A 16,036-nucleotide genomic window follows, 5' to 3' on the forward strand; every position below is an offset into this window, starting at 1 on the left:
ATATATATATATATATATATATATATATATATATATATATATATATATATATATATATGTGTATGTATATGTGTATATATATATATATGTATATACATGTGTGTGTATATACATGTGTGTATATATATATATATATATATATATATATATATATATATATATATATATACACTCACCTAAAGGATTATTAGGAACACCTGTTCAATTTCTCATTAATGCAATTATCTAATCAACCAATCACATGGCAGTTGCTTCAATGCATTTAGGGGTGTGGTCCTGGTCAAGACAATCTCCTGAACTCCAAACTGAATGTCAGAATGGGAAAGAAAGGTGATTTAAGCAATTTTGAGCGTGGCATGGTTGTTGGTGCCAGACGGGCCGGTCTGAGTATTTCACAGTCTGCTCAGTTACTGGGATTTTCACGCACAACCATTTCTAGGGTTTACAAAGAATGGTGTGAAAAGGGAAAAACATCCAGTATGCGGCAGCCCTGTGGGCGAAAATGCCTTGTTGATGCTAGAGGTCAGAGGAGAATGGGCCGACTGATTCAAGCTGATAGAAGAGCAACTTTGACTGAAATACTCGTTACAACTGAGGTATGCAGCAAAGCATTTGTGAAGCCACAACACGCACAACCTTGAGGCGGATGGGCTACAACAGCAGAAGACCCCACCGGGTACCGCTTATCTCCACTACAAATAGGAAAAAGAGGCTACAATTTGCACGAGCTCACCAAAATTGGACAGTTGAAGACTGGAAAAATGTTGCCTGGTCTGATGAGTCTCGATTTCTGTTCAGAGTCAGAATTTGGCGTAAACAGAATGAGAACATGGATCCATCATGCCTTGTTACCACTGTGCAGGCTGGTGGTGGTGGTGTAATGGTGTGGGGGATGTTTTCTTGGCACACTTTAGGCCCCTTAGTGCCAATTGGGCATCGTTTAAATGCCACGGCCTACCTGAGCATTGTTTCTGACCATGTCCATCCCTTTATGACCACCATGTACCCATCCTCTGATGGCTACTTCCAGCAGGATAATGCACCATGTCACAAAGCTCGAATCATTTCAAATTGGTTTCTTGAACATGACAATGAGTTCACTGTACTAAAATGGCCCCCACAGTCACCAGGTCTCAACCCAATAGAGCATCTTTGGGATGTGGTGGAACGGGAGCTTCGTGCCCTGGATGTGCATCCCACAAATCTCCATCAACTGCAAGATGCTATCCTATCAATATGGGCCAACATTTCTAAAGAATGCTTTCAGCATATATATATTTTATATTATATATATATATATATATATATATATTAAAACTGGTCATACTGTATTTCAATCCAAAAAAAAAAAAAAATCTCTCTTCTGTAATGCAAAAAAAAAATCATATTTCTTCTTATTTTGGTGTGAAATGTGATCTGGGTGTGTTTTAATTAGCTTCAGGCCTTTATATCTCGCCTCGTCTCAATGCTTTTTTTATAGACTACATTTTTATTGAATATTTTCCAGTCACACTTGTAGTTTTATGATGTTCTTTGTGTTCATCTCTCCCATAATTCCATAACTCCCATGTTCTCTCCCTCTCTATCCCACCTCTGAGGACAAGTGCTGAATGTTAATCAGCATTCAAAGTAAAGCAAGCCGTGCGTGTGTGTGTGTGTGCACGTGCGACTGTGTGTGTGTGTGTGTGTGTGCGTGTGCGTGTGTGTGTGTGTGTGTGTGTGTGTGTGCGTGTGCTTGTGTGTGTGTGTGTTGGATCGCTGTGATTGGCTGCCTGAAACCTGAGGGGGGAGAGAGAGAGAGAGAATGAGCGAGCGAGCGAGAGAGCTTCATCCTCCTCCGAGTCTCTGAGATTTAGAGACTTTCCATCTGCGAGCCTGAAAGATAAAACAGGAGGCAGACAGACAGAACACACAGGACAGCGCGGGGCAGTGGACGTTTTCAGATCATTCGTGTGACTGTGACGGCCAGAGGGAGACCGCATCCACACACACACGGACCAAAAAATCCATCAGCTCTACCAGGACAGATGGATCCCAGATGGACTGATAGATAAACGAATGCAAAGAGGAGGGATGCACATCTTTTGAAACGGTTCGGTTGCAGACGGAAGAACATCTCATCTGAATCTCAGAAGCAACAGGCTCACAGATCCTTAACATTCTCCCGGTCTTCATGTGGGATTCTTTGTGCTGAATTTGGGACATCATCTGGAGCGGGGACAGGTGTGGGGATTGCTGTGTGTTTTCTGACGAGCTGACCGCCTCGTTTTTGTGAGGGCGTTTCACGTTTAATCCCGGTTTCCGTTCGCCTCATTCCATCTGTCGGATCCTGGCTGTTCTTTCACACTTCTGAAAGCTTTGCTTGCCTTCTGTGCCATCACTCAGTGTGTGTGGCATCAATGTGTAGCTTGTAGAAGTTGGCCCGATGGTGTTTGTGAGTGACCACTACATGTGTTCAGTGTCCGCGAGGGAAATATTGTCCATTTCGGCATCACTGTCATTTTTGTTTTGCTCGAACACACTCTGGTTTCAGTGGTTTATTTCTGCGTTTCCTCAGTCAGCGTCTCACAAACGTAACGTGTAGTGTGTTGAGATTAGCTAGTGAATCCCACAGATGGTCACAGACTCCCTGTTGCGTTGTTTATTACACTTTATTTACACCTATTTTTCTCATCAGTCTATCTAAGCACTTGGATTAGGTCATGTTCCGCTATTTGTAATCTGGATTTTTGTATCTTTTTTGTCTTTTGGAGTTACCTCATCGCCTTGTGGAAGAAGACATGTTGGGGTTTCTCATGTGCTTCTCATATTGAAGATATTTTTGTAAACAGTTTTTTTCTGAAAACTCACTTCGAGATCTAAACCCCACCTGGAGTCAGTAGTTTCCCATAGTGCACTGCGTTCTCGAGCATGATCGGAGTGAACAGTCTGCACTCGGCCGGGCGCTTACGCTCACGTTCGCTCTGCTCGGTCCGATACGGGCGAGATTTCCGCATGATGGACCCGTTCCGTTACCCACGAACGCCCCGATCCCGATCGCTCAAACCTCTGGTGTTCCCGGACCTCCTGGGAAAAGCTCAAGATGGAAAGAACCACCCGCAGGCCCGCAAGAGGAAGAGGGTAACCCTGTCTCACACCACTTTACCACTCATCTGATCATCTGTCATGTTTGCTGCCCCAGAGGCCAAAAAATGCAAACATTATTCTCCACTATTGTTCTGACACAATTCTGAGTTTGTTTTAAAGTGATAGTTCACCCAAAAATGAAATTCTGTCATCATTTACTCATTCTCAAGTTGTTCCAAACCTGAATGAGATTCTGTCTTCTGTTGAACACAAAAGAAGATATTTAGAAGAAGACAGTTGATGGTAGCCATTGACCACACACACACACACACACACACACACACACACACACACACACACACACACACACACACACACACACACACACACAAACACACAGAGGCAGAGTGAGATCAAATGCTCAGACCAGGTACCATGTAGTTGAGCCAGAAGATTCAACAACATTAAAAAAAAAAGGAAAATTAAAAACCTATACTGTGACAGAAATTAGTCTTTGATTAATGTCTAAATATATATCCAAATGCAATGCCTGCTAAAAAATAATTATACCTGAAAACAGTGTTACCAACATTCTTCAAAATGTCTTCTTTTGTGTTCAGCAGAAGAAAGAAACTCACGCAGGTTTGGAAGTACTTGACAGTGAGTAAACGTTTAATTTTTTGGGTGAACTATCACTTTAAATACCTTATGGAAGAGTAGTGTTCTTATAATAGAATAGATTGACTGAAGGTTCATTTACACAAACTAAAAATAAAAACTTATTTTGATTCCAAATTTATAATACTCACTTTTTAATTGTGTGTGTGTGTGTGTGTGTGTGTGTGTGTGTGTGTGTGTGTTTTGAAGGAATAAAGTCAGCACGTTTAGTACACTACACTCTACACTCTTAATAATGGAGGTTCTTTATTGACATTGATGGTTCCATAAAGAACCTTTAACATCCACGGAACATTTCCATTCCACAAAAGGTTATTTAAAGTGGAAAAAGTTATTAAAACTGTTGACTGAAAGGTTCTTTGATGAACCAAAAATGGTTCTTCAATGGCACTGATGCTAAAACACACATCGAGAAGCTTTATTTTGAAGAATGCAGCTGAAGTTGTGCTTGAAATGAACGTTGGTTTGTGGAGAGATTATGAGCTGTTGATGCTGAGGTTTCTTCTTTCTAGATGAAAGGACATATAGAGTGAATAATATGCTTATTAGACAGCCTCACACATGCATGTTCATCTTACCATCTGAATAAGGACATACCATAGACTTTTATTGCTTTTATATAAATATCATTATTATCCCCAACCCAAGCCATAACTTTGCCTTTTTTAATATTTAATCAAACAAAATCACATTGAATTAATGAATCATTATCATTGAGAATGTTCTCATGTGGAGGCTTTATCAAATGTAGGGACAGGATTCCACTGTGACGCAGGTGTTTTACGACTGACGTCCACACACTCGTCATTTACACTGATGATTTGTCAATGAAGTGCTAATGATCAGTAGGAAACAGCCTTCTGTGATTCTGTTTTAATAATCTCTTGTATTGAAAGAGAAGTTTTTTTTTTTTTATTCTTTTTTAATTTTTTTTTTTTTTATTATTGCCTTTCTTATATTATATTAATATATAATATTTATGTTTTATTTATTGATATTTTTGCTGATATAAAATGGAAAAAGTTTAGATTTTTTTTAGTTGTAGATTTAAATGAATGCTTTACTGATTATTAGGTATGGCCAGAATGACTTTGCAACTGTGTTTGAGTCAGATATGTTTATTTTGGGGTTTGTCATCTCTCACGGCCTGATTATGATGCCAGTTACAGCAGAATATATATGATGCAACTCATACGCAGCCTCTGAAACCAAACTCAGTCATTCACAGCTTAGGTGTGAGTGTTACTGACTCTCTCTCTCTCTCTCTCTCTCTCTCTCTCTCTCTCTCTCTCTCTCTCTCTCTCTCTCTCTCTCTCTCTCTCTCTCTCTCTCTCTCTCTCTCTATCCACAGGCCCTGTACAACTCTATTAAAAATGAAAAGCTGCAGTGGACAATGTAAGTGTGTTTTCTTCCTGCTTTCACTGATAATAACTGGAAGGTTTTACAGTAGATGCAATGTGCTACTACCAAACTACCCACATCGAAACACGAGTCAACTGATTCTGACTGCCCTTACTGAACACATTACCATGGTAACCATTGTTTCCTCCAAAATAGCGCAGTTTCTGTCACTATTGTAAAATCTGCAACTATATACAGTTACAGTATTTGCTCATGCAAAAGTTGCATTAACAAGCATCTGCCAGAGTGTTCTCGTTTGTTTTCTCTTGCTAATATTTAGGCCTCAATTTATTTGAATTGCATATAATATTTCCACACATTTTTAACGTGCACAAACTTAATGTGATGCATATTTTTTGAAACGGGATCTCTACAAAAAAAAAAAAAAAACAGCGTATTTGCATCTATTTGGTTTTATTTTAATATTCATATTTTCAAAATACATTTATTCAAACTGCTTAGAAACAACATAAATCTGAACATGAAAGTATGAGCATGATTAAAATATGGCTAGCTGTGGATATTCAAGCAATATTCGGGCTTGTTAAAATTGAAACCAGTTGGATTTATTGATGACAAATTAAAGCTATTAATATAATAATAATTCTGTAATAGTAATATTACAGAATTTATTCCCGTTTCATCTATGCACGACTGACAAATATGCATCACATTAAGTTTATGTTAAATCTGTGTAATGCATATGAATGGAAATTGTATATGCATTTCAAATACATAATTCTACATCTTAAATTTAGGTCTATGATTTGTGTGGTGTCTAGACATTGAGTGCAAGTCTATCAGATTGATATACGTGTCCATTTTATGGTCTAGCAGGCCCGAGTGCATGTTTGATGGCTTGGAAAGTAAATTCATTGTTTAATAGTGATGCTTTATAACTGTAATAATTTTGATGTGATTGCCATTGTAAATGTTCACACGGCTGAAAGGTACACGAGTGATGTCACAGGGGGAAAGTGGTTCCAAACAGTGAAACAAAAGCAGGTTTAATTCAGGCCATAAATATGTGAATTGTTTGCTAGAAACAATATTGTGTCAGAGCTGGCTATTCTCTCTCTATATATATATATTCACACTCACCAATTAAAGACCCTGGCTTTCCGAGCGCCGTTGCTATGGTTACGGCTCCATGGATACCGCTGCATAGTTACCGCTCGGCTCTGTTCTGTCGATATGAATTCACCCCCTCTCTCTCTCTCACACACACACACACACACACACACACACACACACACACACACACACACACACACACACACACACACACACATAGAGCCCTAACCTTGTTCTCATCCACGCGCCCACACACACACACGCCAGAACGCTCTTGAAAGGGTCCCGTTCGCATCCTGAGCAAAGGTGAACCCACAGACACCTACTGCAGCTCCCAAAATAGCCTCCCCCGTCCCTCCCTGAGCTCATGAACGAGTGCGCAGCAGAGAAACGCCACTTCATCCGCATCCAGCGGCTCAAACTTTGATTCTGGGATCTTGTACACGTGTTTTTATGCCTTGCTCTGTGGTGCATTGAACATTATTTTTATACACTCACTGTTGCTGTGTCTTGCTGGCTGCCATAGATTAGTTTTTCTTGAAATTCTGAGAATGACTTGATAGTCTTGGGTTGAGAATGATAAATAAATCTCTGTTATTTTGGATTTGATGTCTTTGTTGTCTAGCAAAAGCTTTTATTTAGCTGTCATAATAGATTAATTCTGATTGGTCAATGGTGTGTTTGAAGTTTGAACAGTAAAAGATTTTTGTATAATGCGTGTCTTTTCACATCAGTGCGATTTATAATGGATGGTAACACTTTATTTTAAAGGGGTCCTATTATGCCCTTTTACAAAGGCTTGATTTTGTTTTTGGGGTGTACTAGAATATGCTTTCATGCTTGATTATTCAAAAAAACACATAATCTTTCACATATTTTACATTATTACTGCTCCCCTCTCTGCAGTCTGTCCCGAACGCGCTGTTTTCAGTGAAGCCCCTCCCTCCGAAATACAAAATGTGCTGTGATTGGTCAGCTGGCCCAGTGTGTTGTAATAGAGGGGTGCAGGGATGGTCACTTTGTAGGCCAACCGGCTGTTAGCATCACGCTGGTTCCCTCGACAAAAACCTAATAGGATTTTCCCATAGGCTTTTGGATTATCGCTAAAAACAAGCTCTGTAATCAACAAAAGTTTATGATACTTGCACGTTTTGTCCATCAAGATAATTATCACAGATGAACACAACTTTTATGAATTTTGAACCCTAAATGCAGTCGCCAGAAGTAAAAAGCTAACGGTAGGCTATAAACGCTCGACTACAACGTCACCATCACTAAGCTTCCGACAACTCTTTCAGTTTTTATCTAAAAACATTTTCCCAGAACGTTTGAGTTAGAAAAGTTTACAAGAGCACAATTATAAACATAACAAGTGTATAAACGCAGACTGAGTTTACCAGTTTGGCGTGATGACGTTTAATCTCCTCGACAGACTCTGTTACTCCCATTTATCCACTTTTGTTAGCAACTGCCTTTTTCAAGACAGCTTCATAAAAATCATGAGTGGGATAAAACTGATGTATTTTATGTCATAGAATAAAATGTGAAAGTGTTTTGAGTGTTCACCACAGACCTTATTTCAGCCATTTAACCAAAATCCCATAAAAAAACATTGACTTCGGGATTATGGAACAGGAATTGCTAAAATGCTAACTCGCTTCCGCGATTTGGCCTACAAAGTGATGTCATACCTGCACCACTCTATTGACAGCGTTTGGCGTGTGTTTGGGAAATGTCCAGCCCCTCCATAACCACGAGTTCTGCTCTAGTGTAAATATAAAGGATGGCGGCAATTTCAAACCCGATTCAGACCCTGACAATGTTAACAAACAAGAGGAGCATCCAGAATGGATTTCATGCACCGACTTTGCAAGCACGGATTTCACAGGACATTTCAGAGTGGTATGTTTTTCTTGTACATTATAGGTACGATGTTATCCACCATTTAATCATGATATTTGTCTGAAAACTATGGTCATACAAACAGTAATCGATCTCAAAAACATGGCTAATTCTCCTAAGGAGCGATGAACAGCCTTGCAAAAGTGAGGGCTTACAAAGCCATAGTAAACAACACTATATCAGCACTAATGTTGGCTAGCAGCAGAGCGTAGCAACAACACGAAACTTATAATTAGAACTGTTAATAGATGCAACTACAAATAATAAGACATACTTACAAGTTGTGATCCATAAACAACAGATTGTCCCGACAAAGTGGAAACTGCTCCGTTTCAGGAGAAGCTTTTGTGTGTATCCTGCATTATGGTTCTGGAAGCTGTTCTCCGTAAAAATGTGCAGCACGCAGATAAACTTCAGGATTATAATGTTCAGGAACAGTGTTTAAGATAAATGTTAGCCACTCTAAGTTCGTCAGCCGTAGGAAGGTCAAGCATACGAGTTGTGGAAAAAACAGCAGCAGCTCATCCAGGCCTCGTCTGCGTTTCTGCATATTCAGAGGGCAGGGATTATTTAAATGAGAAACATTATGGATTCATAAAGCCCAGAAAAATGACTTTGTAGTCCAAAATGAGCCGTTCGTTGCAGCTCTTGAAAAGGGGATTCTGCTAAATAAAATATCTCTTTTTGGAGTGGACTTTGATCTTTGTAACCTTGCAGATCTTTTTTATGCTCAAACGTCAGCATCACACGTTGCAGTGTTCATCTTGTTGTCTATGTGGTAATGAAATAGTTTTATTAGCAGAAGTTTTAATAAATGTAATATAATATTACATTTAATGCGTTTTCTTTTGGGGATCTTTGTTTTTGCGATAATTACCAGCTAACTGTACACTACCGTTCACATGTTTGGGCTATATTTATTTGATAAACTACTGTAATATTGTGAAATATTATTACTATTTAAAATAAGTTTTTTTTGTTTTTTTTTATGTATTCCTGTGATCAAAGCTGAATGTTCAGCATCATTACTCCAGTCTTCAGTGTCACATGATCCTTCAGAAATCATTCTGATATGATGATTTGCTGCTTAAGAAACATTATTATTATTATTATCAATGTTGTGCTGCTTCATATTTTGGTGGAAACAGCAGCAGAATAAACCCGCCGTTCCTCAGCCAGGAGTGTTAAAGAGTGTGTGTGCTTACAGGATGTTGGAGAGCTGATGTGTGTGTGTGTGTGTGTGTGTGTGTGTGTGTGTGTGTGTGTGTGTGTGTGTGAGAGAGAAAGAAAGAGAGAGTGTGTGCTTACAGGATGTTGGAGAGCTGATGATGTTACTGTGTGTGTGTATTATGTTAGAGAGCTGATGATGTGTGTGTGTGTTTGTGTTTGAGTGTGTGTTTACAGTATGTTAGAGAGCTGATGATGTTAGTGTGTGTGTGTGTGTGTGTGTGTGTGTGTGTGAGAGAGAGAGAGAGAGAGAGAGAGAGAGTGTGCTTACAGGATGTTGGAGAGCTGTTGATGTTACTTTGTGTGTGTGTGTGTGTGAGAGAAAGAGAGAGAGAGTGTGTGCTTACAGGATGTTGGAGAGCTGATGATGTTACTGTGTGTGTGTATTATGTTAGAGAGCTGATGATGTGTGTGTGTGTGTGTGTGTGTGTGTGTGTTTGTGTTTGAGTGTGTGTTTACAGTATGTTAGAGAGCTGATGATGTTAGTGTGTGTGTGTGTGTGTGTGTGTGTGTGTGTGTGTGTGAGAGAGAGAGTGTGTGCTTACAGGATGTTGGAGAGCTGTTGATGTTACTGTGTGTGTGTGTGTGTGTGTGTGTGTGTGTGTGTGTGTGTTGTCACATTATGTTAGAGAGTCGGTGATGTTAGTGTGTGTGTGTGTGTGTGTGTGTGTGTGTGTGTGTGTGTGTGTGTGTGTGTGTGTGAGCATACAGATGATCAGTCAGTATGTGAGAATTGTTCTCTCCTCAACAGGCGCTCCTGTTTTCCCAGCATGCCGCTCTCTGAATCTAATCATTCTGCCCTTTCCTGATTACACGTTTAACCCGGTGTCTGTTCCTTTCCTCTGCTTCGACTCTTTCTCTTCCACTATTTCTGTCTTCTAGTCCTGGGTGATGTATTGAAAATTCACAATATATTTATTTTTGCCTCTATATCTATCTATATATCTATATCTATATCTATATATCTATATATATATATATATATATATATCTATATCTATATATATATATATATATATATATATATATATATATATATATATATATATAATTTTTTTTTTTTTTTTTTTTAGACCTTTTCAGTGACATTTAGAACATTACAACAGATTTTTTTAGTGTTTGTGTTTTTTTAGTGATTTAAACATATTTACGAAATTCAGCTTTAAAAGTTTAATCTTCTTGAATCAGTTCAAACTGTTCATTACAATCAATCAATTAAATTATTTATAGTCTCCACGTGGCTTTATTCAAATGTTGCAATAAAATTTTGAAATGCTTGAGACCGTAAGAAACACCTTAGCATTATAGTTACAAATGTTACAATTTGAAAATGTTGTAATATTAAAGTGCATTAACCTGTTAACATCCATTACATCTGTTCTAATGCTTGACGTCATAGTTTTAAACCCGCCGTTCCTCAGCCAGGAGTGATAATGAACTCTTATTACCCGACACAAGACTCTCATGGCATTCATCACAGTGTCACAAAATGATCAATATTCAAGTAATTTTCCCCCGTGTGAGACGGAATTTATTCCTGTGATTAAAGCTGAATGTTCAGCATCATTACTCCAGTCTTCAGTGTCACATGATCCTTCAGAAATCATTCTAATATGATGATTTGCTGCTCAAGAAAAATTTATGATTATCAATGTTGAAAACAGCTGCTTCATATTTGTGTGGAAACCATTATGCATTTTTTTCAGGATTCTTTGATGAACAGAAAGTTTAAAAGAACAGCTTTTATTTTAAATGAAAATCTACTGTCACTTTTCTTTTGTCAGTTCAAAGTGTTCTTGCTGAGTAAAAGTATTAATTTCTTAAAAAAAAAAAAAATCGTACTGACTCCAAACTTTTGAACAATAGTGCACATTTACTATAAATTAACGTAAAATGCAAGTAGTATTTGTGCTGCATTTTACTTTTTGATCTGAACATTTTAAATCGAATTTGCTGCAAATGGATTTTTAGTTTAAATAATGGAAACAATAAATGAAGAAAAGTTGAGTTGCATATTAAAATTGCCAAAAGGCTTTAAAATGTTGATGTACAGTTTTTTTTTATCTGTATCACTCATGTGTCTTTGTCAGGTTGTGAAGTCTTGATCTGGTCCTGTGTGTGTGTGTGTGTGTGTGTGTGTGTGTGTGTGTGTGTGTGTGTGTGTGTGTGTGTGTGTGTGTGTGTGAGAGAGTGTGAGTGTGAGTGTGTGATTAGTGTCATTAGTCTCTCAGTGTTTCATGAAATCATGTCTGGAGTCGAGCCGTGAGCGTCCCGCGAGCAACATCAGTCCTGCTGTAATGGCTCTGGATAAATTTATTCGTTAGCTTGCGTTTCTTTCCCCACCAGTCCTCCGACCATCTCTCTCACACACACACACACACACACACACACACACACACACACACACACACACACACTCTCTCTCTCTCTCTCTGTCTCTCTCTCTCTCTCTCTCTCTCTCTCTTTTGTGCCGACAGTTACCAGGCAACAGGCTTTAAGTTTAATGCACATGCTCAGTACGAGACTGATTGACTGTTTTTTTTTCACCCTTTTTAGAGCAGCGCACACATAGTCGGTTTCTTATTGTGCCATTTGAATGCTTATTGTTGTCATGTGATCATTTCAGAAGATCCGAAATTGTATCAAGAAGGCCATTTTGACATCTGAGAGATTCCGTATTAGAAGTAAATGTGAGATTGCATGTGCAAAAGATCACCACCATTATGCAAGATTATTGTGCATTGGGTTTCTGAAGAGGTTTTATTGCATCGTTTTTACAGTAGGTACAGTTAAAGACTTATTAAGGGATTATTAAACCATGCTTAGAGCAACAACACTTTTGGGAAAGATACTGTTTTTGTGTCTCTGTTTTTGTACTATTGGTGTCTGGTTAGGTGTTGGTTTGTGGAGGTGAGTTGAAGGTTTTTGGGCTGTTTGGGCCACCGTAGCTCATGATTTCCAGGTTGGCTTCTGTCGAGTGTCTTTCCCCTGAGAAACATCACGCGGACGGGACGGCAGTGTGATGTGTGTCCTTTCTCTGAGAAAGACACCATTAAAAGGGGTCTGTTAACTGACCTCAGACAATCCGAAGTGTGTTCACAAGAAATATTACACCTCTGAGTGTAGCGAATGTGTCGAGAGAACTCATAAAACAGCCGAGAAAGACTGAAACATGAACATTCACACGGACACACTCCTGCTTTTAAAGGGCATGTACTCCACATTTTATGCGTACATTCCTACTCTACTCACTCTTATTTTTATTATTATTTAGTTGCTATCTTATTTTTTCTCTGAAGCATCATTAATATAATTGTTTTTAAATATTTTTTTTTTAATTCTGTATTTTCCATGTTTGTTTTCATATATTTGTAATTTTTTTATTAGTTTTTGTTTTTTAAATGCGTCTATATAAAAAATTTTTTTTATTTTTTTTATTACTTCAACAAACAAAATGTATATAAATATATAAAAATAAAACTGCTTTTTTATTTGTAGTTTAGTTAACATTTATTTTATTTCATAAAGTTTCAGTTAACGTAATAACGTGCTGAAATGTTGGTCAAGGTTTCTTGCACTAAAAACATTGCTTCATTTTTCATGGTTACTTCCATCTGTTCCTTTAAGACTTCTATATGTAAATGACCTCTGTTTTGATTTGGCTATTCTAGCATTCATCATGCATCACCAATAGGCGTTAATATGTAAATGCAGGCGCCATGTGTTAAAAATCAACATGAAGTGGCATTTGTAGACCGTTTTACTTGCGTAATGTGAAGGAGAGCTAGGTTGGGCTTTCTTTCCCATTAGAACTGCCTGGAATTGGGAAAAATGAACATTACATGAGGAACAGAGGATGTACAAAGAGTGATTTGTGACATCACCCCAAAAGAATATTTGTTTTGGAGGTGTGGAGTAAAGTAAAGATTTTTTGAACGTGGAATAACATACATTGATGAATTGTTCGTTAAAAGATAAGAAATGTGCAGAAAGTAAACAGAATCATGTTGAGTTAAATGTGCTCATGATTGGGAATGTGTCCCTTTTTGTTAAAGTTAGGCCTGTCGCGATAATTAAATAACCGTCTGATCGCGATTATTTGATCTAACCGCGATTGTTTCAGACAACCGCGATTATTGCGCTCTTTTATAGGCCTACGGCACAAGGGGGAGTCATGGACCAAAATAAATAGACAAGCACTAATTACGTTTTCCAGCAATATATTCAAAGTCATCTGAAGCCATTCCATAGCTTAATGTGAGGGACAGTAGTATATTTACATTGTTAAATTAAAGTTCACAAACTCGTCTGCAGCTGTCAATCATTCCATTCAGCATTCAAACAGCGCGCGTCGTCCGGTTACGACAGGATACACGGTAAAACTTTCTCCAATGTGACATTGACGTTATAATGCTTGATCTGTAGATAAAGGGCTGTGGATTTGCATAAAATGACTTTATTTTGCTGGAGTTTTTTGCTGTTTCTAAATGACTCGCTCGCTACCGTGTGCCTACACAGCACAAGGACTATGAATTGGCATCAGACGCACAATAACTGGAGTTTAAAACTGTGAAGAAACAAATGATCAATAAACTGTTGGACAGATATACACTAGGATTTGTGCCCTCGACATTTCTTCGCTTTGTGCCGTGAACTTTTAAATGCGCACTTGTGCAGCGCTGCGCACTGTGACTCCATGTCGCATTAAGCACATCATTCTGCACCCGCGATGCGCATACGCGCTTTGTTCCGCTGTTTTGAAGCGTATCATATTATCATGGTTTGTGCACATTTGTTTTTATTAACATGTTTAGATTTTATTAAATTACTGTGCAGATGTTTTCAAAAATTACTTTTTGCTGCTGATTTATACACTCACTAAGTTTAATAAACAAATTGTCATAGCTATTGAATATATTTATTTAATATTTAAAGGTGTTAACTGTAATCTTACACTGCAAAATGATAACTTACAAAGGATTAAATTCATCACAATTATTTAATGAATGAAGCACAAAGCCCTAAAACAGACAATTCATCGGCATAATCGCCAAAGCCCTAACACAGACAATTAATCGTCATAACCGCAATTATTTTTTAGACAATTAATCGTCAGCCAAATTTCATAATCGTGACAGGCCTAGTTAAAGTGTCCCTTTTTTTAAATATTACCTTTAGGGCCGGGACTCGATTAAAAAAATTAATCTAATTAATTAGAGGCTTTGTAATTAATTAATCGAAATTAATCGCATTTTAATTGCATATAAATTAGGGCTGTCAATCAATTAAAAATAATTGTGTTGAACATGTTATTGAAATAATGTTCAAATGTTCAAAGGGTGAACATTGAAATAATTGTGCCTAGCAAATAATCAATACAATACAATTGAACATTATTAAATTATTGAACATTATTAAATTATACATTTAATATTAAACATTAAATTATAAACATTATTTACACTTTCTTTACAGGTTTTTAACATTACTTCGAAAATGCTGCAATTTAAAGTTTGAGATGTTTTTCATCTGTTTTAGAAAGTATTTTTAGACTTTTGTTTTTTCAGAATAAAACTTGTTTTACAATCTTGAGCATGTGTTATATTTTTATTAAATGTGTTTAATTAAGCCATTGCTGCAAGTAATTTGACAGTTAACAATATTTTAGTGTACAGTTAATCACAAATTCAGTCAGCATTGTCATGACTCATGTTCCAACTGCAAACTAGGTTGTAATTGAATGTACAATTGTATTATCCCATGATGAAAGGTAAGACGGTGAAACAACGTCACAATATCAACGTTGATTCAATTTGCAAAACCGAAGCATAATTCAACATTGGTTCAACGTCGACATACAATCTTTATTCACCCATATTGAAAGAAGAGACAGTGAAACAACGTCACGACATCAACAGTGAAACAACGTCACGATTTCAACGTTGATTCGTTTTGCACAATCGAAACATAATCCAACATTGATTCGACCTTGGTCCCTTACGTTCACCGGTGAATCAACGTTGTAATGCCGGCTGTTTTTTTATAAGTAAATGTTCCAATCAATGACCCAGGCAGCGCCAGCGCGTTCTCGTCTCCCTCTTTCATTTTACAGTCGAATGGTGGCTAGAACGGCTCCAGGTTCAAAGGTCAATACGGAATGGATTAATCTGCGTAATTTTTTTTTAACGCGTTATTTTTTCTCAGATTAATTAATCGAAATTAACGCGTTATTGTCACAGCCCTAATTACCTTTCATGCAATGTGTAATATAGCTGTTTATGAATGTAAAAGCTCTGCAAAGTGTTAAAGATCAAAGTGCACGACAAGTAAAGTTATTGTCTCCTAAAAGAAAGACACGATTCTGAACTGCTGAAATGAGTCTTGCTTCTGTAACATACCTATGTAACAATGTAACAAATTTGCATAATGTCAGCCTGTGGTCTTCATTGGCTGCCTGCAAACAACGTCTACTTTGCTCCGCCCTCAAACACTAGTTGTAGTTGAAGAGTTTGGATCATGTTGTCTACATGTTTTCAGCACTTTGAATCTACTTGGCATGCGCTTCCGAAGGATAAGGAGTCGCACTGGAATTGATACGGTAAAATAGACCCCATCGTTTCTGTTCGTATCACTGTGTATCAAGTGTTGAGGAAGAATGAATTTCAGATATGGTAATTGACGTTTCAAC

At 37.7% G+C, this 16,036-nt stretch overlaps 1 protein-coding gene across 1 annotated transcript in view; it reads left to right on the forward strand.

Moving 5' to 3' along the window:
* Positions 1–16,036, forward strand: part of LOC311095966 (uncharacterized protein) — a 45,499-nt gene that overhangs the window by 18,497 nt on the left and 10,966 nt on the right. Inside the window, exon 10 of the mRNA XM_084134869.1 lies at positions 5,096–5,139. Within this exon, the coding sequence (XP_083990995.1) occupies positions 5,096–5,139 (44 nt within the window). The remainder of the gene's footprint in view (positions 1–5,095; positions 5,140–16,036) is intronic.

The sequence above is a fragment of the Abramis brama genome (assembly GCF_963993115.1).
Source record: "Abramis brama genome assembly, chromosome: 14".
Lineage (NCBI taxonomy): Eukaryota > Metazoa > Chordata > Actinopteri > Cypriniformes > Leuciscidae > Abramis > Abramis brama.